At 42.7% G+C, this 26,996-nt stretch overlaps 1 protein-coding gene across 1 annotated transcript; it reads left to right on the plus strand.

The window, feature by feature from the left end:
* Window positions 1-4,898: 4,898 nt before the first annotated feature.
* On the plus strand, window positions 4,899-6,856 carry LOC115599906 (ribonuclease H-like). Its single transcript, XM_030467579.1, has 3 exons — window positions 4,899-4,931; window positions 5,746-6,423; window positions 6,840-6,856. The coding sequence occupies exons 1-3, from the start codon at window positions 4,916-4,918 to the stop codon at window positions 6,854-6,856; spliced, it is 711 nt and encodes a 236-aa protein (XP_030323439.1). The 5' UTR covers window positions 4,899-4,915.
* Window positions 6,857-26,996: the final 20,140 nt, after the last annotated feature.

A 26,996-nucleotide genomic window follows, 5' to 3' on the forward strand; every position in this document is an offset into this window, starting at 1 on the left:
AGACTTTGTGGCTCTGCAGATTGCTCTAAGCTCTGGACAAGGGCCAGAAGTTCTCAGCTTCTGCAGCTGACCCACGGGCACCTCGTGGGAGCTGGATGTCCTGTTTCTCAAAGATGCACTGGCCAGGACCTGCTTCAGCATCGGGCCCTGGAACCTCAGCATTTCCTCATGCTAGGTTCTAGGACAGTCAGTCCTAAGCAGTTTCTAGAATCACATCCTTGTCTGTGTGTTCTTGCTTCCACAAGACTAAACTGCATAGGAGCCTCTTAGCGCTGCCTTCCGTGTGCTAGCATCTGCATTATATCAACAGATAGCCTCAAACAAAACTACATTGTTTTGCTTGAAGTAAACTCATCAGGCTACAGGTCCTTTAATCACAGCCAGAAAGATTTCTGTCTCTGAGCTTGTCCTGACTGGTAATATACTCTCCTGCATTGAGACATGATTCAGTTTCAAGGCTAAATCATTCCAAATGCAGAGCAATCAATGGAGGTATTAGCATTGACTGTATTTTTTATATGAACTGGAGTGCTTGCGGAATAATGTATTTGGGGCTGTCTTTTACATCAGCCTGGCTGGAATTCATGTGATGCCCATATATTGAAAGTTTATGAGGACTTCTATTGCAAAAATGAAACTGATATGAGAATGAAGAATGTGAAAATGAGTGATCTTTGGAAAGGGTGGAATAGATACTGTTGAAAAATCAAATTGCCCCATTAATAAGTCATGAGACCTACAGATCAGAAAAAAAGTATCAATCATAATAAGGCAGAAACAAAAGATGCACATTCCAAAAGTAGTCTTAGGCTCTGTTATTGTCTTATTGTAGAATCAGCCCTTACAGGGAATTCAAAAAGTTACACTAACATAATTATAATAGAGTCACTTTCTGCATCAACAACCTTATTCTAAAGGAAAAGGTGGTTTAAATTTTATTTGCCCCTTTAAAAAAAAACAAAAACAGAAACCCCCAAAACAAACAAACAAAAAACACCCCAAAAAACCACTAAGGAACTTACAGAATCAGTATAATACTGCTATTTATAAGAAGTAGCAACAAATGGCTGATTTCAGTAATGGATTATTACCTTGTGTAGAGGTGCTCATCTTGTCTCCCTCTTCCACTGCAATACTCAGAAATAAGTTTTCAACAGCTTATGCAGAAATGCCTTGAAAATTTGCCTTAGTTTTAATGAGAAATTGATTGCACAAAGCAAGGATAGGGGCTGTGTATCACATAAACAAACTTCTGTATTCAAAAGTAGCTGGATCATTTTATGGGAAATACCAAAACTGTAATAGTTTTCTTATTGCCTATTGCTACAGTTCTGTGATGGGAACACAGTATGTAATTAGCTCTCCAGTTCCTGAAATCCTGTTACTAGATTCAGGTTTTTAACAGTAGCTTTTTTGTTTTCTTGAGCAAAAACCAGAAAAAGCTTAAATATGTGATCACTGTGGACACTGACAAGATATTGAAGACATCTTTGTCTTTAAAATTAGCATGATTCTTAAAAGAAAGTAAGAATTTTTATGATTTAAGTCACCTTGTTGCAAGTAGCGAAAGTAAATAGAAATTACAAGTAGGAAAAAGAAAAAGAAATAGAGATTTCAAAGTAGTTAGGCTAAGATTTGAACTGGTCAGGCAGGCCGGAAAGTCAAACCCTGGGAACAAGTCTTGGGGGAACCGGCAAGGAATGTGCTAATTCCAGTGATTCATGATCAAAGGGGTCAGTAGGGCATGTGAAACGTGTGGAAAGAGTTAAACTGACACTTTGTACGAAAAGATAAGAGATGTTTGTCTATTGTTATCTACATGATTTATGTAGTTGTTTGTGACCTGAACATATGTAATTCTGCACGTAGCCTCACAATGTAAAGAGTATAAAAGCTAAACCAAAAGTGAGGGTCTTTGGAATCCTGACTTGGGACGCTAGTCCTCAGGTTTCCCGGGCCCTGAATAAAGCACCGCATAAACTGACTCTGTTGGTTTGTGTCTTGACTACGGGCAACAGTTTTCTGGCGACCCAGATGGGACTCCGGGGGCGGCTGGGGCGGTTCACGTGCTGATCCACTCCAAGCCGGCACCAGGTGATTCCTGGAGGAGACATCAACCCGTGCCCAACCCCGCGCCCGACGGACGACCATGAGGTAAGCCCGAAGGTGCTTTATTCCTTATAGAAATAAGTTAGTATTAGGATTGGTTGGTTGGAAGCCTAGGCGCTGGTCGTAAGACACAGCAAGTAGAAAGCTGTGCGGATCCAGCACTTGCCACTCGCGGCGACGAGTATAGGCAAGTTTGGTATTTGGTATTGGGCGCTGGTCATAAGACACAGCAAGTAGAAAGCTGTGCAGATCCAGCACTTGCCACTCGCGGCGACGAGCATAGGCAAGTTTGGTATTTGGTATTGGGCGCTGGTCATAAGACACAGCAAGTAGAAAGCTGTGCAGACCCAGCACTTGCCACTCGCGGCGACGAGTATAGGCAAGTTTGGTATTTGGTATTGGTAATCGGCCATATATTGGTTTTGTATGTGTGTGTGTGTGAGTGCGCGCAAGTATAAGTGTCAGCATGCTGCTGTTTAAAACTTTCAGAGCTCTGTCTTGTAATGACAATGATGTTCCTGAGGATTCGCCTCTCAGCTGTTAACAAAAAAACAAAACAAAACAAAAAAAAAAAACCAAAAAAAAAAAAAAAAAAAAAAAAAAAAAAACAAAAAAACAAACCAAAAAAAACCAAATTGGAAAGAAGGTAATTTTGGGCAGGAATTGCGGAGGAAAACCTTGACTGATTATTGTAATCATGTGTGGCCTGAATATGAAACGGGGGGAATGCAGTGGCCACGGAATGGTACAATAACCCCTGAAATATTAAGTCTTATGATGAGTTTCTTGCGGGAAACTGAGAAATGGGATTGGATTTGTTCTATTATCTGAAAGGAAAACCTGAGTGGCAAAAGGCTTGTGGATTGTTGGTGTTAAAAACCATGAAAGTAGAATGTGATAAATGCCCTGGTTGTAAAGAGCGTAAAATACGGTTCTCGGAGGAGGAGGAGGATGTGTCTTTGTTGGTCTCCCCGAGTGCGCCGCCGCTTCCACCTCCTGAGGCTCCCCCGGTAAATACGGCTAGGGTCCCTCTTCCTTCCCCATCCGAGGAGGGGATAGAGCAGGAGGATTGGGTTGATCAGCCGAGAACGCCGCTTGCGGAGCGGACTCGGAGAGGGAGGCTGGAGAAAGGAGGCGGTTTTTCGCAGCCTCAGTTGATGGCTCCGCTGCGAGGGGTAGTGGAAGCGGATGGAGGGAAGGTGATGATAAAGGTTCCTTTTTCACCGAATGATTTAATAATATGGAAACAATCGGCGGGGGCGTACAGGGAAAATCCTGAGAAAGTGGCTCGGGTTGTGAAAATGGTAATAAAAACTCAGAATCCTGATTGGAATGATTTGCAGATGTTGCTGGACACTATTATGGATTCTACAGAGAAGGAGAAAGGGCGCCGGCGGCGTCGGGGGGGGGGGGAGGCGCGGGCCTCTCCCTCCGGTCACCTCGCACGGGCGGGCGGCTGTCTGCGGGATCAATCGCCGGCCGGGCCGCCGTCTCCCCGCCCGGCGGCGGAGGCAACGGTCCGCGGGGCCGGCGCGGCTGGGGTGCCTCGCAGGCCGCGGCGGGCAGATGCCAGAAAGCCTGCCCGGGCCTTCGTCCCCCTAAATGGAGACTCGGGGAGCGCTCCGAAGCTCCCCGCTCCCGGAGCGCCCGCTCGGGCAGAGCTCGTCCCGCTCGGGTCGCCAGGGTTGACGTCGGGGCCGGTGGGGCCCGGCGCGGCGGCCGGGGAGGTCCCTGAAGGAGAGGTGGCGCTGTATTGAGGAAAGGCTTCGGGGGCTTTGGGAACCAGGGTACAGGGGGACGCGGAAGGTTAGGACCTAACCAGTGTGCCTTTTGTAAGGGACAGGGACATTGGAAAAATGAATGCCCACTTAATCAGGGAACCCCGATGGGCGGAGGCTTCCCGGGCAATGGAGCAAACGGAATGAATCCGTTCGCGGGAAGGCTAGTTACTTGGCAATGAATAAATTAAAGGGACCTCTAAGCGACTCTACAGTATTGGTTGTTGGGGTATCTGGGGAAGTTGAAGAAAGAAAATTCCTGCGGCCACTCGATATAAAATTTGGGGGAAGGGAATTTGATCATCAATTTCTGTATATGCCAAACAGCCCGGAGTCTCTACACGGGAGAGACTTGCTCTCAGTATTGCAGGCAAGAATAATTTTTGAAAAGGGTAGGGTAAAACTAGAAATACCAGAGGAAAACCTGGCAAAATTGTTTGTAATTAAAGAAGTAGGGAAGGGAGAGATACCACAGGAAATTGAACAAGCAGTTGTGCCATGGGTTTGGGAAACAGGGACCCCAGGCAAATCAAAAGCGGCAGTACCAGTGGTAGTGGAATTAAAAGAAGGGGCTCAACCGGTGAGGGTACGGCAATACCCCATCAGTTTGGAAGCTAGGAAGGGAATAGCCCCCATGATAACTCAATTTTAGGTTTAGGAATTTTGCAGGAGTGTGAATCTGAATTCAACACTCCTATCTTCCCGTTCAAAAAGCCTAATGGCAATTATAGGTTAGTACAGGACCTAAGGGCAATCAACTCTATCACCAAAGATATACATCCCGTGGTGGCAAATCCGTACACATTGTTAACATCTGTTTCTGAGAAATTTCAGTGGTTTACAGTAATCGATTTAAAGGATGCCTTCTTCTGCATACCCCTGGCGCCTGAAAGCAGGAATATCTTCGCATTTGAGTGGGAGAATCCTGACACGGGACGGAAGCACCAACTAACATGGACCAGGCTTCCCCAAGGATTTAAATCCTCGCCCACCATATTCGGTAACCAGCTGGCCAAGGAACTTGAGGAATGGAAGACTACCCAGGTAAAAGATTCGCCTTTCTCTTATGTGGTGTTGCAGTATGTGGATGATGTTTTCCTGGGTACCACAGAACAGGGTCTCTGCCTCAAATTAACCATTGCATTACTGAATATGCTGGGACAGGCTGGATACCGGGTATCCAGAGAAAAGGCACAGCTGGTCAAACAAAAGGTCATCTATTTAGGATGTGAGATTTCACAGGGAGTTCGTTGTTTGGGAGTAAATCGCATACAGGCCATATGTGCAATTCCAGTACCCCGCAATAATCAGGAACTAAGATCTTTTCTAGGAATGATTGGCTGGTGTCGACTGTGGATCCCCGACTTTGGGCTGACAGCCAAACCACTGTATGAGGTTGTGAAGGAACCGAGATTTAAGTGGGGACCCAGGGAAGATAAAGCGTTTCGGGAATTAAAACAGGCCCTCAAGGAAGCACCTGCCCTGGGCCTGCCGGATCTAACCAAGGACTTTCAACTGTATGTACATGAAATGCAAAAGTTAGCCTTGGGGGTGCTCACTCAAAAATTGGGGTCTTGGAAAAGGCCGGTTGGGTACTTTTCTAAACAATTGGACTCAGTAAGTGGAGGATGGCCAGGATGCCTAAGAGCAGTGGCAGCCACAGTGATCCTGATCCAAGAAGCACGTAAGCTAACATTGGGCAAGCACATGACAGTTTATGTACCTCACATGGTCATAACAGTATTGGAACAAAAGGGGGGCCATTGGCTCTCATCAAGCAGAATGCTCCAATACCAGGCCCAATGGAGGGAACAGGATGATGTGGAGCTGAAAATAACAAATCATCTTAACCCAGCAGAATTCCTCAGGTCCACCCAGGAAGAAGGAGAGCTGGAACATGACTGCGTGGAGGTAATCGAACAAGTGTACGCCAGCCGGAAGGACCTGAAGGATGAGCCACTGCCGGACCCTGATTGGGAACTGTTCACGGACGGGTCCAGCTTTGTGGAAAAAGGTACCAGGTATGCAGGGTATGCAGTGGTCACCTTGCAGCAGATAGTGGAAGCAAGGGCATTGCCCCCGGGCACGTCAGCGCAGAAGGCAGAAATTTGGGCTCTGGTAAGAGCCCTGTTGTTGAGCCAAGGGAAGAAAGTCAACATATGGACTGATTCCAAATATGCATTTGGAGTAGTACATGTGCATGGGGCTCTGTGGAAGGAGCGGGGACTTCTTAATTCACAGGGGTTGTCAATCAAGCACAGGGAAGAGATAATTATGTTACTGGAAGCGATTTACAAACCATCGGCAGTTGCAGTGATGCACGTCAAAGGACATCGGAACGATCCAGGAAAAGAATTCCAGGGAAATCGACAAGCGGACCAAGTGGCAAAGCAGGTTGCCAGAGAGATATGGACCCAATTAGCTTTGCTACCGGCTCGGGGCAACCCTGCTGCTGCACACATGGAGGACAAACCACATTACACGCCAGAGGACGAGAAGCTGGCTCGGATGTTGCAGGCACGAAAGAACATCAAGGGTTGGTATGTGACCCCAACAGGACAGGTGATCCTGCCGGTAAGGATCATGAGGATAGTACTGGAAACTGAACACAATAAGTGTCACTGGGGTGCGGAGGCAATGGTAAAATTTTTGAAAAAACGAAATATTCTCAAACCAGATGTTAACATTGGCAAAAAGAGTAAACGCAATATGCCCGGTGTGTATCAAAAACAACCCAGTGGTAAGAAGGCAGGTACAAATGGGTAAGTTGCAGGTAGGTCCCCAACCAGGAGATTATTGGCAAATAGACTTCTCTGAGCTACCAAAGGCTCAGGCATACAAATATCTGTTGGTGTATGTGTGTACATTTTCAGGATGGCCAGAAGCTTTCCCTTGCAGGACCAATCAGGCAAAAGAAGTGGTAAAAACACTTTTGAAAGAAATTATCCCTAGATTTGGAGTGCCATTAGGGCTATCATCTGATAGGGGTCCTCATTTCACTGCAGGGATCGTGCAGGAGATTTCTGTAATGTTAGGAATAACTTGGAATCTGCACACGCCCTGGAGACCCCAATCAAGTGGTAAGGTAGAGCGGATGAATCAAACATTGAAAAATCAAATTAAGAAAATTTGCCAAGAAGCAAAAAAAATCCAGTGGCCGCAGGCGTTGCCTTCAGCTCTGTTAATAGTTAGGATTAAACCAAGGGAAAGGATAGGAGTAAGTCCGTACGAAATTTTGTACGGCAAACCATACCATGCTGCTACTTACCAGGGGGACCCTCATTTGGTGGGGGATCAGGTGATACTAAATTATGTATTGTCTCTGAGTAAGACTCTTACAGCACTCCGAGGAGCGTTGGAACCGACCGTTACCCCTGGAAAATCCGGCCCACGACATCCTTCCAGGAGACCAAGTCTACATAAGGAACTGGTCAGTGGAACCACTGAAGGAGACATGGGACGGTCCTCACCAGGCGATCATGACCACCTACACGGCCGTCAAGGTCGACGGAGTCGACAACTGGATTCACTACACCAGGGTCAAGAAGGTCCCCACGCAATGGTCGGTAGAGCCCTTGTCTCCAACAAAATTAGTGTTCAGAGGCAAAACATGAGAATATTGGTCTTTCTCAATTTAATTATAATCGCAGAAACTTTAGTAAAAATTAATGTACCTGAACCTTACCTGTCAATAGTAGAAGGAGCTGATGCTAATTTGACTTGTCTATTTACTGATAATCAGAAAGCTGGATCCACTGAGGTAATAGCAAGATGGAAATGGGTAACAGGAGATAAGGTAATCATGGAAGGGGTAAAGACTACTTGGGATGAGTCACGCCAGGAAGGGACAACTATCCTGCAGATACCTAAAATAGCTAAGGAAAAAGAAGGAGAATATATATGTATAGTGTTAATTCAGGAGAATTTTGGATATGCGGATGTACATATGAGCATTAAGCCTTCCACTAAACAGGAAAGGAGAGTAACTAGGCAAGCGATTGATGCCGAGGAATTAACAAAGGCTAGAAGTCAGGAAAATCTGGTAGTTGGTTTAATTAGGGACTTTGGTCTTATGCAAAATGTGACGGAAATCACAGCCTGTTTACCCCTACCCCAAGCAGCAGGTGACCCTATACCATGGGGAATAATACCAGTGACAGAGATGCCAGAATCTTTAAGAAATGTTTCCTGGACGTGTCAGTTGGTCCCCAAAATAGTAATGAAAGAAAAGGATGTGTGTAAAACGACTTGAACAATGACAGAGGTGGATTGTAAAGGAAAACCTAATTATTTTGGGTGGACACAAAATACTAGAAAGTGTATAGTCGATTTCCCTGGAGATGAGGCGTGTGAAAAATTTACTATAACAACCAAATCCACAGAAAATGAAATGAGTAGTCAAAATGTTACCCAAAATTTAGATGCCTGGAAAGATTGGAAGACGGTATGGGGACCTAGTATTTTGGAACGTTATACCTATCTCGGAAAGATAAATTGTTGTATTCAATGGTCAGGGAATAGAAACCAATCGTACTACAGGGCATATATTACATCTACCTCCTCCAGACAGTTACATGCTCAAACGGAGGAATGGAAGTGTACAAAAGTATTTACATGTGACACCCCGGAAGAACAAATAGGGCTAGCACCAGTAAAAATGACACTAAAGTGGGGATGTGAATGTAGGGGATACAATCATACCATACGTATAAAACAAGGGATGGAACCCATAGATTGTAGGCACACAACGGTTCACAGTCCTGGGAATTTAGTATGGGTTTTGGGACATGGCCAATGGACATCTCACCTACCATTAGATGGACTAACCACGCAAATTACTTTGGGTGTACCGACCCTGTGTCCATTTTGGAAAGAATCAAAATCAACATCAAAAGAGATAAGAAAGAGACAGAGAAGAGATAGCAGTAGGGACCTGAATACTATAGGATTGGATGAAGATGGGTGGCATGAACCCTTGTCAGGGGTCAAATTTGGGTGGGTATTGGAGTCCTTATTTGCACCTATTTCCACTTATCGGAACAGGGAAATGTTGTACAAATTATTAGGACAAACAGAGCGGCTGGCGGCAGTGACAAAGAAAGGATTTAGGGATCTAAATCTACAACTACAAGCTACTACGAGGATGACTATACAAAATAGAATGGCCTTGGATATGATGTTATTAAAAGAACATGGTGTTTGTGGGTATCTGCATAACAAAGATGGACACTGTTGTGTACACATCCCAAATGTCACCCAGGAGGTAGAAAAGGATATTAGTCAATTGGAACAAATCGAGGACGAGGTTCACGATGTTCAAAAGGAGGCAGAACACAATTGGGTTAGAGCAGTATTTAGTGCATTAGGGATCCAGGTTTCTGGTTGGATATCATCAATGGTACAATACGGAATTATGATAATAATAATTGTCGTAGTTGCTTTAGTAGTATATAAATGTTTGTTAGGAATGATTGCAAAAGAAACTCAACACACTCGAAGGGTAATGAAGGCAATAACTTGAAAAGAAGTAATATTACCAGAAGATATATTGCCTCCACCTGCCTACCAAGAAGCCTAAGGGTTGAGCATCCTTGTGAAAAAGTCAAAGAATGCTCAAAAGGGGGGACTTGTTGCAAGTAGCGAAAGTAAATAGAAATTACAAGTAGGAAAAAGAAAAAGAAATAGAGATTTCAAAGTAGTTAGGCTAAGATTTGAACTGGTCAGGCAGGCCGGAAAGTCAAACCCTGGGAACAAGTCTTGGGGGAACCGGCAAGGAATGTGCTAATTCCAGTGATTCATGATCAAAGGGGTCAGTAGGGCATGTGAAACGTGTGGAAAGAGTTAAACTGACACTTTGTACGAAAAGATAAGAGATGTTTGTCTATTGTTATCTACATGATTTATGTAGTTGTTTGTGACCTGAACATATGTAATTCTGCACGTAGCCTCACAATGTAAAGAGTATAAAAGCTAAACCAAAAGTGAGGGTCTTTGGAATCCTGACTTGGGACGCTAGTCCTCAGGTTTCCCGGGCCCTGAATAAAGCACCGCATAAACTGACTCTGTTGGTTTGTGTCTTGACTACGGGCAACAACCTGACTACAAGAAAGACCCATTTGTAGCTTTAGTGTCTTCCATAATTCAACTGTGGTTGAATGTCTGCTAGCATTTTGCTTTACAGACCACACTGCACTGTAAAGTGTAGATGGTCAGAATTACACAGTGTAGCCAGAAGTGCCATCAGCTTTGTCCATGAACTCTTGGGCTGCTGTGTCTTCCCTGTGGCTGTTGAAGTGCACAAACTGACACACACAAGCCAGCTTCTGATTGAGGGTACATATACAACTTCCCCTGGGCTTGTTTTGCAATGCTGGGGCGTGATCTGCTGGCTGTAGTAGTTAAGGCTACTTCCACTAGTAGTCTCCAGCTCTACTGCTGCTTGGGAAGGCTACAAAAAGGACTCCATGTTTTTAGCCAGCTCCTCTAGGACAGACCTAACCCTCTGCAGCTCACCTCTACAAGATATGACACTGTGCTTTCTTCTTTGTGTCTTAAGCTTACCCACCTGGCTTCGATATACAATTTGATAATTGCATATTTTTGCTGTGCACATTTTTGACAGGCATTCATTTTGGATAAACTCCATTAATTTAAAATTAACTCCTTACAACACAAACACCCCCCACAAGACTGAGCTGTGTTCAGCTGGCTCTTCCTTTTGTTTGGTGGGGTTGTGTTGTCAGATTTCCATGTCTGTTGCCATTGTTGTTGCTGTTTCTTTCACACTTGTCAAGTTCAGCTATGACAGTGGTTGTCTTTGAAGTCTATTGTTGTGACTGCAGTTAACCAATCTCTTTGGCCCCCAGCATATCCTTCAGAGTAGCCCTAAGAAAGGAACAGCCTGTTATGCACTATGTGTAAAACAGTGTTGACAAAGGGGGGGGGGTGATTTTGGTGGGAAGGGAGGACTGGTAGAGTGAATTGCTCAATGGAGTTACACTAATCGTCTCCCTAATTTTAAAAAGGGACTGGTGTCATAAGACTCACCTGCTCTTAAAGCAAACTAAAGAGGAGATTAGGCAATCTCCTAAAAATCTGTTGTCTGTAGCATGTCCTTATTTTCTTCATAAGCATGTGGCCCATTAACGTTAATCGAATAGCCTCATGCAACTACTTCACTAGAGGTCTGTGAACACAGCAAAAGTATTGCAGTACATCTAGAAATGTGCTGTAACAATAATTTAGAAATTCAGAATGGTATTCCTGCATACCTTTGGAAGGAAAAAGACCAGCTGGACTGAAAAAAGTGCTATAAAATGAAACTAGAAGGCAGTATGTTGTGAACATAGCAGGTATTACAATCTGTCATGCCAAATCTCCTTTCTACACATTGGACAGCAGATAAATAAACACTTTCATGATAAATTTTTAGCTGAAAAATTAATAGAGAGGAGTCCAAGTGTTTTCTGACAGTTTGTCTGCTAGTTAAACTGTCCTGTGTCATTCTCTCCACGAGCTCAGAACCATGAGTTAGAATCCACAGTCAGATCCTGCAGGAAGTCAGCTGGGAAGCATTTTTTTCACTGTTACCTTAGCACTGCCAAGTCATCTGACTTCACCTCTGATTTGACAGTAGTTTAGGTAATATTTTTACATTTAAACTGACACTCTTGTAATTCACACCAGATGTGTACTGCCATTTCTGTATGTCCAGAGCACCATACCTTTCCAATGCTCTGACTACAGTACCATAACCTTCCTCAAAAACAGGCAACACTGGGTTATGTCACCTCAAAACGCAAACTGTGTCTTAGTCTCTCTTAGACTTTAACTCTGTTACCTGTGGTTGCATTTGCACTGGGCCCCCTTCCACACAGCTCATTCCTTGTTAAAATCCTTTCAATAATTCCTCCATTTCTGAATGTGAACTTATGATAAAGAGAGATGGCAAAATAGTTCACAGGAAAAAGTAACAGCTGTAGACTTGATTTGCCTAATGATTTTGTCAGTTCTTATTACAAGCTAGATATGATTCAAAAAATAGCTATCCTGGAGCCACTGGAACTATTTGAAGTAGAAGTTACTAATCAATATCCCAATATCCATAGTCTAGCCACTGTTTAAACAGTCTGTGGCTCTTTATTGATCTTAGGATCTTGAAGAAGTTCACAGTGTTACATAAAACCTGTTACTCAGTGATGGACACGTATCATCTAGCCAGCTGCAAGCTATTAATCATTGTTCACCATTACCCCTGCCAGAAGTTCTAACAGCCTGAACTCTTTCTGAGGTATTTATGTGTACTGCAAGAAGTTATGGATTACCAATATGAGCAGTTCAGTTTCCAGTCTAAATGGATTGGTACCCTATACCTAAATGGAGTGGTTAACCTGGAAGGTATGTAACTGCAGAGGCAGTAACTTTGTAACTGTAAAATAATGCATATCCATAATGTTAGGCAGAATTCCATACTCCAGATTCCTCGGGGCTTCCTTGCAGGGGTTTGTTAACCTTGTGAGGGTCAACAAAGGCAAGTGCAAGGTTCTGCCCCTAGGTGCAGGCAATCCCTGCTGTCCATGCAGGCTGGGGGGATGAAGGGAATGAGCAGGAGAAGGATTTTGGTGTGCTGGTGAATGAACAGCTGAACATGAGTTGGCAATGTGCACTTACATCCCAGAAAGCCAACTGTATCCTGGGCTGCATCAAAAGAAGTGTGGCCAGCAAGTCAAGGGAGGGAATTCTGCCCCTCGACTCCATTCTTGTAAGACCTTGCCTGGAGTACTGCATCCAGTTTTGGAGTCCTCAGTACAGGAAAGACAGGGAGCTGTTCAAGTGAGTTCAGAGGATGGCCACAAAGATTATCAGAGGGCTGGGGCACCTCTCATGTGAAGAAAGACTGGTATCCCCCACCTGCCAATGAACATCAAAGAAGTAAAGATGTTGATTTGGGTGAGGTTTGGTTCTTGTTTGTCTGATTGTAGTACTGGATTTCCTTTTTTGCTCAGATGCTCCTGTTCCTACTTAACTAAATATTTAGAGCTTCTTACAAGAAAAATCCTGGATAGTGATAAAGAGGCTTCAGACCTATTAATAAAGATTGTGGCCTAAGCTAATGAAGTAGCACAAAGCATAGGAGTAACATAGGGTTAATAATTTTTTACAATAGCTTAATTTGCAGCTGCATTTGCAGAACACTGTAAGATAACAATAAAGTAGAAACGAGTAGGACATGGAAGAGAAGCTGTTGTATGCAAGGGTAGGCAGTCAAGATAAGTGCTGCTCTGATCTAGCTCTGTGAATAAGGGCTGATGACATCTCAGCATTTTGAACCAAAGGTTGAAAAGTTCACTGTGAGGAAGACTTGGAGCCTTCTTCCAGAAGACCCGTGCCCGTGACCACCAGATGGCAGAGTGCATGCTCAGGAGGGAGGTGACCTATGATAAAAAAAGTTCTCGGAGTTAATTGTAATATCTCCGCCCATTCCTTAGAAATGTAATGAATAGGTAACTGTAATAAAACTGTGATGACTCAGAGCTTGGGTGAGCACGTGTGGTGAAAGAATCCCCCGTGTCCCCAGCCCTGCAATAAACATATTTGCTTTGTCACCTCTTGTGGGTTGTAAAGTTTGCTCCTGCACATTAAGAGGATGTGGAACAGTGTCCATGATTGTTCATATGATACTGAGGACAGACCTGCAAGCTGTACGGTCTTTTGTGGAAAACAGTCAGTGCTATGAATCACTTGGGAATGAGAGATGCATGTTGTTTAAACCTCTTGTACTTTGGTACAAAATACACAGTGCAGTCCCTGTTTTAGCATGAATGCCAGTGAAAAGGATAAGCCAAGTCAGTTATCCAATATTACTCTGCTTTGACATGACTGTGCACGGTGTGAAATGTTCAGTAGTGACAACACCCTGTATCACAAAACTGTACTACAGGTTTCCTCAAATGATCACAACTTTACATAGTGGGTCTTGAAACATTCCTTTGGGAAAAATAAAAGAATCTCTTAAGAAAAAATTTTTGTTTCACCTTCTAGAGAACTGATTATGAAATGGTATATGCATTCCAGGTGAGTAATTTTTCTCTATGATAGCAATACATTATTTACTATTACTTCTGCAAAAGCTTTTGTTATAATACTCATGATCAGTGAAGTACTGCTGCTGCAAACAATTAACCTTCAGAAGGAAAATACTACTGCTTTAAAGTATCAAGCCTCTCGTTTTCACATTCAGAAAATCCTCATCAAGGTAGCATCCCAGTCTCAAGTGTGACAATTGAATAGTGAAAGCTTCCTATTCCGTTTTTTCCCTGTCTTTTTTCTAGGCAAATGAAATAAGCACTGCAATATTTTTTATAATCTGGTGGCTTTAGCTTCAGATATTAAAACCGAATATTCAGTTCAGCAATTCAGATTTGATATTCCTGAGGTTATTTCCCACATATAAGGGTGTGATTACCTCTACAACCTGAACTAGTCAAGAGGTCTTTCACCATTTTTAGATTTTTGTTCGCTGACTTTTATTTTTTACCAAATTTACTAATTTACCCATCCATCCTAGCATGGATTGGCAAAGATCCCCTAAGTACTATAGCTGATACTTGAGTTTTTAAATTATTTTTTTCCCAATCATTCCAGACTGTAGGAGAGACCATGGTTGTTTGAGGACTGCCCAAAAATTAAAGTGGAAAAAAATGCAAGAGAGTGCTCAGTGCCAGCCTTTGCTCTTCACATTCCAGTTGTTTTACCCCTGTCTGGGGTAAAAATGTTTGGTAGTGGTCACTTTTATCTGGCAGGCTGGTGATTTTGCTTCTAGGTGTGAGATTGATTTAGAAACTTCTTGCATGAAAATGTACCTTCATCTGCTCTGATAGCCTGGTTCCCACTGATGTTCAAACAGACCCTTTCATGAGTGTAAGGAAGGAGATTTCAGGTGGCTAATTCTCAGATAGTTTCTTATATTCTTCCTAGATTTATTACACGTCAGCTGAATCCAATAACCAGCTACCCTCAAAACATGGACTGCTTAAACCCCCACCTCAGCTTGGACTCATGTAACACTCTTTTGAGATCTTATTTCCACAAGAGAAAAAGAAAAGAGCTAGGTTGGGTAGCTCTGGCATGAGAGCAACATACCATGCTGGTTGGCCCTGTAGAGCAGTTGTGCTGGCACAAGTGAAAGCTATACAGTGAAGCTATACACTAAGAGTATTCATGAGTACAGTGCCATCAGGCAGGAGCTCTGTCCAATTAATATTAAATAGCTGTCTGGGCTCTTCGTCCCAGCTCAGAGAGAGTGTGGACTGAAAATGAGAATGAGCAACCATCTCTAGCTCAATGCCTGTGAAAGACTGTGAAGCCATACAATGACTGCTAGGACTTGTAATTGAACAAACCATGACAAGATACCAGTGTGAAACACTGCTGGCTGAGTCTGAATGACATCTGCATAATTTAAAGCACACAGAGTGCAAAATCTGACAGGAGAAAAATGTGCCCTTATGAGCATCTATGCTTTTTCCCTTGATTCTTTATTATTTGTCTTTTTGTATTGTCCTGTGCAAAGGATGCTCTGTTGCCAAACCTCTGTGAAGCAGAAGAGGCAAGCTGGAGCAGAAGCACATTTGCTAGAAGAAGGTCCTTTTACATGAGTGATCCTAAATGAGCTACAGATCAGCTGATGTGAAAGTAGCCTGAAAAACTGAAAGTAGCCTGCTTCTCATTTGGATGTGTATGTTGTACTGGTTTTCTGGTACGCTGGATAGTATATTTACTGGTATGAATAAACTCTGGTTTTATGCTTTTTGTAACATGGAGATAGAAGTAACAGAATGAAAATAGGCTGGAATTGGTAAAATAATTTATCACTGTAAAATAGATTTCCTGCTCCATTCCTCACTTTGTCTTGTGTAAAATGGTATCTTCTCCTTTACTCATGCAATTGTAATAAAAATCAAACCATAACCCAAAGATACAATTACGTCAATGTTTTAAAAATCGTGGCAATTACTGTATCCTATTTTTTTCTCCTTAGGATGAGGGAGGGAGGAAGGGTCTCTGTTGTTCTCAGTGGGGGGTGGCAGGTTGTGAATTAAATCATGCAGTGTGAGTTGAGTTCTGTAAAAACTGGGACTCTTATTTATAAGTGAGAATGGTTGGGAACTGATTTTTTGCCCTTGCAAGTGTATCTACTAAATAATCTGGAGTCTTTTTTGATCTAGGAAAGGCTGTAGTGCATGCCTCTGCAGGAGAATTTGCTTGCTCAGTTGGATACTCAGTCTGCTACATACTTAAAGGGCCAATAAATTATAAGAAAATTTCACCACAATGTGTTTTGGGCAATGAAATTCCTCTTTTGTTACTATCCTAGAGTGGACTTTCGCCTCTGATTTTCTGTAACATATCTCTTGCTCTTGCAAAAGAACATCTGAAAAGTCTTATTTGTTTTTGTTATTACAGTTTTTAAAAGCTGCATTATTTTGCTATGGTGCCAGAGAACACACATTTGATTTTTTTTTTGTTTCCCTACATGCTTCCTTAGACTGGTGTCTTCAGTTACATCACTTGACTTGGAATATCTCACTTTTCTCATCCATCAGAGAACAACAAGCATCAGATCTGCTCATGCTTAAATTTGTTCCAAGGGGAAAATAAGGTAAAGTAAGACATGATTTCTGTTATTTACATGCTGTCCTCCTGTAATCAAAATTGGATACTGTGTGGTTCAAGTGTGTAACCACATTATCTCTGTAAAACCACAATAATCTCTGTAAAAAGAGATTATTTAAAGAGAAAGACAAGCAGCCAAGAGGTCCATTCTTGCTGCTTGCTGGTCCAGATATGTCAGGACCCCACATTCTTCTTTCAAACTTGCACAAGAGACCCATTGCCACCTCAGATTAAATTTTCCTAGTTTTCCAAAGAATCTGCAAGTGGCCAGAGTTATAGTAGGTAAGTGGTGTTATGCTGGGAGTTCTGAGAGCTATGTTTAAATGCCACCTTTTGCATGCATAAATCCTCCCTAACCTATAAATAAAGAGGCACAGGGGAGTCTCCTGAAGAACTGCTATTGTCTGGGTTGTTATTTGGCTAGAACACTTTTTTTCCATCAGGTTTAAAGAACACTTGTTGGAGGAAAGAAGTTTGATGCAGAAACTGGGAGTGGATTCTGAGACCTGTCTTTATGATCCAAAAAACCCTTTTTGAACTGGGTACTGAGAAGGGCACGGTGATGAGAGTAGGGAGAATGCATCTTCTGTTTCACTGTTCTTGTGTTCATTGCTACACACACACACACACACACACACACACACACACACACACAGTGGAATGCTTCAAAGAAAGACATGGCCCAACCATCAGTGTCTCTGTTCACTTCCAAACTAAGATCTGAAATTTTTAGCTAATAGTTCTTACCCCTTCTTTGTACAGTTTGTTGGGTTGAAATATACTGATCTATTTGCTGATGTTTTTCCCAGAGAGATTCAATTAGTACTACAGAAAAAAACCTCATGTTTTCTTGGTCAAATCAGTAACTCCCCTTAATTTCTTGGAGTGGGCAAGATGGAAGGCTGTGCTTCTCTCAGCCCATAATTTTATGCTGATGTCTCTTTCACACTGAGCAAATTGTGAGCATTTACATTTGCAAAAAATACTGATTTATGTTGTTCAACCCTGGCCCCAGGCTGTAGAAACAGAGATAGAATGCAAAAGTGACAAAGCAGAGAGGCTTCAATTTAAAAGGCATCAGTTGAAGAAGACTGTAAGCCCAGGTACCCCAGAAGCAGCACAATCTCTAGGACATACAGATTCTTGGCTCCTCTTTGACATTATTTTTCTTCTTCAGTTATTGCTCTGCACCTATTATTCCTTTCAGAAAAACAAATCAAACCAAAACATAAACCAACATATATTCTCACTATTCTCAGTGTTCAGTATTTGACTGTTAACACAAATGGAAGGACTAAAATATTATATTCTATAATTGATTCTATGAAAAAGAGTTCCCTTGTCTGACCATCTTGAAATCAATACCAACTGCAAGCAATCACAGAACAGTGTGAAGTGTTTAGGAATGGTTCTAAGGCTGTTTAAGCACCTTTTACATTGTTTCTCACTGACAACAAATCTAATCCATGAAAAAGCCTCTTAAGCATATTATTTTCTTCCCAGAATGTGTAGGATCAATGGAACACATAAATGAGATGTGGACCTTTTTAAAGCAATCAGAACATCTGAAATCCTAAAAAGCCACAGTTTATATTTAAGATATGTAAATTCTTGCCTTTGAAAGGAAAAGATCATGGCATTCTTAGTCATGGCTTCTGTATTCAGGGTTTTCCTAAGGCATTTTGGCTGTTCCTGACCAGACCTCTGCATCTGCTATATCTTTCCTGATTTTGGCATGTTGTAGTGAAGATACATCTTACATAAAATTTTCATGCTAATTTGGATTAAAAAGTCATCTCCACCTAAACTTTGCTATGTGTTAGCCACTGCAAACTCACTCTCCCCTTTGTCCTTTCCTTCCCCAGTATAATGAGAGACAGAGTTCATGATCAAGTCTACAGCGCTAAGGTCAGGTCTGCATACTAAGGTCATTTTTTAAAAAAATAAATCTGTCTTTTAGTTAGGCATGGACAATGTAAGTTGGGATCTACTGAAAAGATAGTTCCAAGGATAAATGAGACTATATGCTGAAGTCTGGCATTAATATGACTTACTTTTCATTGAACAGACATAGTGGATGACACTCAGCTACTGTCCAGGAATTAAAAAGTACCTTATGGGCTTTCCCTACCCTATCCAGAGCATTGCTGCATTGCTTTTTATACCACTATATAATAATGTAAAAAATGCATGTCTGTCACTTCATAATGCAAGTTGAAACTGTGGTTGTATGCCTCATTCTCTGTTGGAAAAGCACTGATAACTCACAAAGGTTTCTAACAATAGCAGGTTCCTGCGAGAAAGAAAGTGGTAAATTGCAAATCTGAGATTACATGTTCTGGCTGGGCACAATGGTGGAAGTAGTTAAAACCTAGATCTCTTCACTCTCATCCAGATAGATCATTTCTACACTTTCTCAAGGTGCTCTGTTTCTAATTGTAGGTGGTGTGTGAGTCCTACACATGGGTAACAAAATTTATCATTCTTTGCAGAGCTGTGACAAAAGGTGGAGTTTTCACATTACTTTTTATCATAGTTGCCTAAAGATTCATAGTTTAAATCATTCCTCATACTTTATAGCTTGGTCTCCGTAAGCTAAAAACCACAAAGAAACATGTATTATTGTGAATGTACTGCTGGGATTCTTGATGAAATGGAGTGCTGGGATGTTTCCCCATTTGTATTCATCCAAAGGTCTGTGATACTTTTCTGACCCACTATTATTGAGAATGTAATCTTGGTGAAAATGTTGGTGAAACCAGACTCATTATTAATGAGAGGAAGCTGATCCATGCATCTCATGGAGCTGAATTTTAGTTTGCATTTACAGAATGATGACACTTGGAACAAATCAGGGTCTGGTACACAGGTAACTAAAGGCAATAGAAACTTTTAAATATAAGTCCTTGGGTGAAGCTTTTATTTTATTCTCCTTGCGACTGATGTTTTGGAAATACAAGGTCAGCATTCCAACTAGAAATAAAGGGGAATTATTATGTACAATTGAAAGAAAATAATCTGGAATGAGTAAAGGTAGTTTCTGGCCTAAAATCCAGTTTTCACTGCTGGTCTGTATCTACCAATGTAATCTGAGACACTCCTATGAGATGATCAGATAAAGATTTATATCCAATTGGGATTTGCTTAATCTGACTAAAGAAAATCAAGTTTATAAGAGCTTCTGTAGGGGATCTTGTTCCTATTTGCATTCTGTCCTGAACAGCTGTGACAAAAATCCACAGTTTATCAAAGAGATGAGGAACCCACGTGACAAGAATTTTGTTAGTATGAAGTTACCCCAGAAGGGGAGACGCAAGACTGACTATGTAGTGAGGAGAGATGCAGTTAGCAAAGTATTTTGTGTTGGCGGTGGCATGAAAGCACTTTCCTATCAATAGTAGTTTTTTCTACAAAATGATAAAAAATTGGGAGCGGTGTTCTTGCACTGACAGTATGCTTCCCTTCTGGAAGGCATAGTTGTACCTTAGCAGTTGATTCCTGGTAAAACAGCCAGGTGATATGGACAGGGAACATGCAGACTTGGATCTGTGGGGGACAGGACAGGGGCAGCTGAGAACAGAGGGATCAGCCACAGACTGTCAGAAAGGCTCTACCCCTGGGGGAGTTTCCTCATGCTCTGCCCCTGTACCATCCCAGGATCCACTGGAGGCCAGGACAGGGGAAGTTGGTCCTCATTAAGTTGGTAAAGACTGGGTTCTCTCCATCCCCTTCTCCTGCAACACAACAGTGTCCTGGCCCATCGTGGCTTCAAGACTGTTAGCAGTTCTGGGAAGAGCATGCAGCCCTCTTCAGCCCTCCAGAATCCTGGAGTCTGCACTGTCTGGATGTCCAATTAAAGATCAAGTGGGCAGGGAGTGGCCAGTCTGGTCTGGAGAAGATGAAATAAATTAATGGGCAAAGTTTCCATTATTGCATCAAAACATGTATATTTTTTTTTATTTATCAAAACTGAAACCAAATTACTTGGCATTTAGATTCGAGCTTTTCCAAAAGGAGAGGAATGGGAAGTTAAGAGGAAGGAAGAAAAGGGAAAGAACAGCTGGACAGACAAAATTCAAAAACTGAATTAACCACAAACAGGCTAAACATAGTTTCTGTTTTCTTTGTTGCTGTTGTTGAAATAACCAAAATGCTAGGATTCAGCAACAACAAAACTCAATATGAAGAACAAAACTGAAATACAACAAGCATTACGTTAACACTAAGCTAAGATTAAATAATTGCAGTAGTCTCCCATAGTTGCTCTGGGCTCAGTTGACACATTGCTTCTTTACAAACAGGAGAACTTCATTTTGCACATGAACCAGCCTCTTTCTTCAGCTGTAGTCCATGGCTGTACCTTGAAGAAACTGAAGGAAGTTTCCCCACGAGTATCAGGCAACTACACAGCAATTCCACAGCTTCTGTGAAGCAAGGATACTGTCACAAGGTCCATTTTCAGGAAGTCTCTGGTTTTTGCAGAATGTTGAGGAAATGAAGGTAACTCGAGCCAATTCTAAGGACTCCACGAACCCATTTGCAGCATGTTTGGTGGTGTGGGGAAGGACCCTGTCCTGCAGCTGAAATAGTGATTGATGCTGTGTTGGTTGTTTTGTGTGTTCCTCCTCTCTGATAACACCTTCAGTGCTACATGGTTCTGGAAAGAACAACAATAAAACAAAGGAAAAAAACAAACACACACACACATACACACAGAAAAAATCAGTAGAAACAAGGCAAAAAGCAGCTGACCCAAATTTGCATGAGGTGTGATTCCACTCCCATTTGCAGAGAGCTGAATCAGAGGAGGAATCGAAGCTAATCCAGTGATATGAGAAAGGACAAGCACAACTCAACATATACAAAAGGAGACAGAGTTCAGGTTTCAAGGTCAACAGTTTTGTGTTGATCCTCTCATCTTCTGAGTGCTTTCTTCTGCATTTGGAATTTGACCTGGAATAACTGGCATGTACAGACAGAGACTCACAGAACATGGTTAGCCATTTGATTGCACAGGGAAGCGCTCTTTAAACCAAAGAACAAACAACCAAGCAAACAAAATCCAACCAAGTAAAACAACTTTCATCATTGTAATCCTTTTCCTCAGTCTTGTAAAATTAAACTTAGGAAAAATAAAAGCGCGCAAAGTCCCTCTTGAGAGGAATTTTTCCCTCCATAGTTGTCCAACTCCTCTGAATCAGAAACATAAAAAAAGCAAACTGAAACAAAAAAGTAAACTAGAAATAGATCAAAGACACCGGTTCAGTTTTGCCATATGAGACATTACAGTAGTTTTCATCGAGCCTTACTTGCAAAAAGGAAGGATGAACAAGACAAAGTTGTAAGGATGGTTGTATCTCCAGCTGCACATTAAAGGGCTGCTTCAGAGGGCTTATTATTCTTTACTGAAATGCAATCACACATCCAGGAAAAACAGCTCAAGTGACCTTGTTCAGGCCACAGGTACAGTCCTGTAAATGAGAAGTGAGTTTCTGAGCTGACAAACTTGAACTGAATCCAGCAGTAGAATTGCAAGTTACAGCCCGGTAGATCCTGTGAGTGTATATGGGCTCAAACCACTGAAAACAGCAGAAAGCCAGCAGGAGAGTGTGAGAGAAAAAGAGAACAGTTAAACCAGGTAAATGGTAATGAGGGCTGCCTGAATACATCTCTCCTACTCAGCAGTGTGCTCACTGCAATCCAGGGATTCTCTCAGTGTGATGAAACTTGTGACATATTTTCCTGCTGCCCCAGCTGCCCTTACACAAGACTTGCTGCTTGCCTAACTGAGGGCACGCCTGCTGCTCCACAGTGGCAGATTATTACAGTGACCAAGATGCAGAACATCCACAGCCCTGTCATTTCCTTTGCTCTTTCACACCACACTTTCCTCCACCTCTGCTACAGCAGCATGTGATGTGTGTCACCTGTCACACTGCTGTGACAAGCAGCAAACCCGGGTGCCTTTTAATTCCCTGTCTTGACATTTCAGCTTCTCACCACCCCTCTGACACTGGTCTTGGTTCATTGACACCCTCCCAACTCAAGCAAGCATAATAAACACAGACTGTGCCAACCATGCCAAATTATTCCTTTCTTACTGCACAAAAAGGGAGAGGATTTGGGCTATGGTGCTGAAATCTCTGTTAATGCACAAAGAACCCTTCGCTGAATATGGACAGATGACAGGGCATTGTGTGAAATTAACAATGAGACTTTCCATCAAAAGTTCTTCCTTTCTCTTATGGCTAGATTAACTCTTCAAGTGCTATCAGGGAAAAAGGAAGAAGGAGGAGGAAAAGAGGTGGGGCAGAAACACTGTGGGAAAATTAAAGTCTCTTATATTAACACTAAGAAAGACAACCTCTTTGTCTTCTTTTTTGGGAACACATCCTTCAATAGATCCAAAATACAGAATGTGCCTTGGACCAGACTTCTGGGGAGGCTCAACATGGGATAAAGTTCTCCCTTCCTTCCTTGCACAAACACAAGAATGTCAGCCTTAGTTCTGTGCTTCTGGTTTCTTATTTTCGGAAGCAAAGCTTAAATAAAATGTTAACTACATTCATCATGGTCTGATTTTCCAAGCCGGTTCTGATTTAGTGCAAACTATTTAATTCTGAAAGTGAACTAACTGTAAATTTAGGTGTACATAAACATGTGTTTAATCCCATGTGAAAACAAGATAAGCCTTTTACAGAAACCTTGTTGTTTATGCAGTTGACTGCTGCTTATATATTCTATCACAGCGTGCTGTCCTGGCTTCTTCAGAATAGCTTATGTATGTATCTTGGTGTACTTGTACTAATGTATAAATCCAGAATTTATTGCCGTGGCTGTGTTCTTAGACCAACATATATTGAGGTGATTTTTTAAAATTCAAGAGGCTTAGCAAGGATGTAAAAGGAATACTTCAGCATACAGAGCCTGAACACTCAGTTAAACAGTAGAGATCCTAACTAGAATTAATAGTATTTGCCTGGCTCTCTTTGTTCCATGTTTTGTAGGAACTGCAAGTCAGGAGGAATTCCACACCATATGGGTCTGAGCTTGGTAATTACAATGAGCTCTGCAACAGAAAAGGTAAACAAACAACACACCTTCCACAAAATAATGTAACAGTATAGTGCCATTCTGACCTGATATCAGTATTCAGATCAAAGATTCAAACTTAATCACTGCAGTCTACCATTGTGGCACAGACAGGGAACATTAAGTGAAATTCTGAGACAGAACAACGACTTGCAAAAAGAAATACTGCAGTACTGATCCTAGGCATATTTGTAAAGCATTTTCCTTTGAAAAAATTAAATTTGAGTAGCATGAACAAAATATTCTCAATTATTTCACCTGTCCTGATTGAAGCCAGGATAGAACCAATTTTCTTTTTACTGATTTTACTTCTCAGTTAAGTCCCTTCTAAGAAACTGCACAGTCAGTTTCTGCTTCTAGGGCTGATAACGTTGCTGATTATACTTACTTCTGGGGAATGGCATGCAGACATATTATATCCTTATACTTACTCTGATAGAAAACAAGATCACTACTTGGTTCTGCTGAACTTCCTGTGCCCCTGAAACAAAGGGCAGAAAAGAGGTCACACTTGTGACCCTCCAGGGAGAAGTGGATGGGACAGGTGACCCAAAACTGACTAAATAAAGCATTCTGTACCATATGCATCATAATCAATGTCAAGTATAAAGGGATCAAGATAGTCAAGCTCTCTATGCCTATTGCCTGTGTCAGGGCTAATTTCATCTGGTCTTCTCCATAATCATACTGTAGAGACCACAAGGCACTTTGCAGCAGGTTCTATTTCTCATTTGTTTGAGAAAACTAACCATATCCTGGGCTGCTTCAAAAGAAGGGAGGCCACCAGGTCGAGGGAGATAATTCTTCCCCTCTACTCTTGTGAGACCCCACCTGGAGTATTGTGTCCAGAAGACCCCAACACAAGGAGGACATCTTTAAGGTCCCCTCCAAGCTGAGCGCCGTCAGTCCCGCAGTCAGGTTTGTGCGTGCTCCGGGCGCCGCCTGGCCGGCCCCGTCCGCAATTACAGGTTGGGTTTTCCTTGGGAAAATCATGCTTCTTCCTTCGCTGCTCAGCTGATTCCGACAGATTCCGATCAAAATGGAATTATTTGGTTAGTGGGTTTGTTTTTGTTTTTTCCCCCTAAGTTTAAGATAGAGTTGTCTTGATATTTTTTCCGTAAGGCTATCTAGTTAAATCGGTAAATCCTTGGTGGAGGTGAACAGTAACCACCTCATCTCCTGATGCTGAGCACTGCTGCTCATAAAGCGAGCACTGCCTCTACTGCTGCAGCTGCCGCAGCCCCTCCTGTGCCAGCGCTGCTCTGGCTCAACACAGAGCACTGCTGCTACTGCTGCAGCTCTGCTCCCACCCCCACTGCATCCCTACACCTCTACAAATTTACCCTGTGACCACAAGGCAAAAAGAAGCCAGCATGCTCCCCTTGCCACAAAACAAAATCCCTAAAAGAATTAATGGAAGAGGACCAAGGTCTAGAGAAGACATAGAGAGGTAACAGCTGGTCTAGCCTTAAACTGTGACTCCAGTAGAAGATATAAGGATATTCTGGAAATTTGTCAATACCATAGTCCTGCCCTTTTCTCACTTTTTGGGATGTAATCCAAAATTCAGATGGGCATGGGGGGAGGTAAGTAGAAGATAAAAGCTGCTTCGTTCTCCATTCACATTTATTCATAATAGTTCTTAAGACTGAGAATAGTTTTTCAGACATTCTATATGTCCAGTTATAGAATCAGAATGGTTAGGATTGGAAGAGAAGATGCTCGTGAAGATCCACATCCCCTGCATGGTCAGGACACCTCCCACTAGACTGGGGTTCACAAGGCCTCATCCATTCTGGCCTTGAACACCTCCAGCAAGGGGACATCAACAACCTCCTTAGGCAACCTGTTCCAGTATCTTATTACCCCCATGGTGAAGAATTTCTTCCCAACATCTAATCTAAATCACTTTTCCAGTTTAAAGCCATTTCCCTTCATCCTCTTGCTATGTGCCTTTGTAAGAAGTTCCTCCCAGCTTTCCTGTTGGCCCCTTTCACGTACTGAAAGGCTGCTATAAGGTCTTCCCAGAGCTTTCTTCAGGCTGCATAGCCCAAACTCCCTCAGCCTATATTCATGGCAGAGGTGCTCCAGTCATCTGATCATCTCTGTGGCTCTTCTCTGGACTCTGTAGCAGATCTGTATCTTTCCTGTGCTGGGGGCTCCAAGCTGGATGCAGTACCCAGGTGGGGTCTCCCAAGAGCAGAGCAGAGGGGCAGAATCACCTCCCTTGCCCTGCTGGCCACACTTCTTTTGGTGCAGCCCAGGATGTGGTTGGTCTTCTGGGCTGTGAGCACACACTGGCAGCTCAGGTCAAGCTTCTCACTTATTACCACCCAAAAGTCTTTTTCCTCAGGGCTGCTCTCTGTCCATTCTCCCTTCAGCCTGTGTTTGTGCCTGGGGTTGTGCCAACCCAAGTGCAGGACCTTGCACTTGGCCATGTTGAACTTCATGAGGCTGGCATGGGCCCAACTCTCCAGCCTGTCCAGGACCCCTCTGGACGGTCTCCCTTCCCTCTAAGGTGTCAACCACACCACACATCTTGGTACTGTCATGAAACTTGCTGAGGATACACTCTATACTACTGTCCATGTCTCCAACACAGATGTGAAACATCACTGGTCCCAGTACTGATCCCTGAGGAACACCACTCATCACTTGCCTCCACTTGGACACTGAGCCATTGATCACAACTCTGCGGGTGTAGTCATCCAACCAGTTACTTACCCACTGAGTTGTTAATCTCTCAGATCCATGTTTTGTCAGTTTGGAGACATGGTTGTTAATCTGTCAGATACGTGTCTTGTTGTGTGAGACATTGTAAAGTGCCTTGCACAAAGCCAGGTAGATGATGTCAGCATCTCTGCCGCTACCGACCATCTCCATAGCCTTGTTGTAGAAGGTCACCAAACTGATGAGCCACAATTTGCCCTTAGTGAAGCCATGCTGGCTGTCACTGATCACCTCCTTATTTTCCACGTGCTCCAGCAGATTTTCCAGAGGCACCTCTTCCGTGATCTTGCCATGCACAGAGATGGGACTTATGGGCCTCTACCTTTTTCCCAAACAGCAGGAACCTCACCAGTCTGCCATATATGTCTCAAATATGATGGACAGAGGCTTAATCTGCTCAAAGGTGTAGGTGTCAGGGACCACTCCTGCCTTCCCTTGTCACATGCTCCCAATCCTCTCTTGGTGTGCTGGGGGGGGTCAGTTGTGACAACCCTCCTTGCTGAAAGCCCACCAGCAGAACAGTAATGAGTTGTTTTGTTTTGTTTTTTAAATTGGCTTCCTTAAAGAGTTTAGTCCTTGATCAGATCAATACCAGCATGATGTTCAGGAGCA

This window comes from Calypte anna, chromosome Z (assembly GCF_003957555.1).
Source record: "Calypte anna isolate BGI_N300 chromosome Z, bCalAnn1_v1.p, whole genome shotgun sequence".
Taxonomy (NCBI): domain Eukaryota; kingdom Metazoa; phylum Chordata; class Aves; order Apodiformes; family Trochilidae; genus Calypte; species Calypte anna.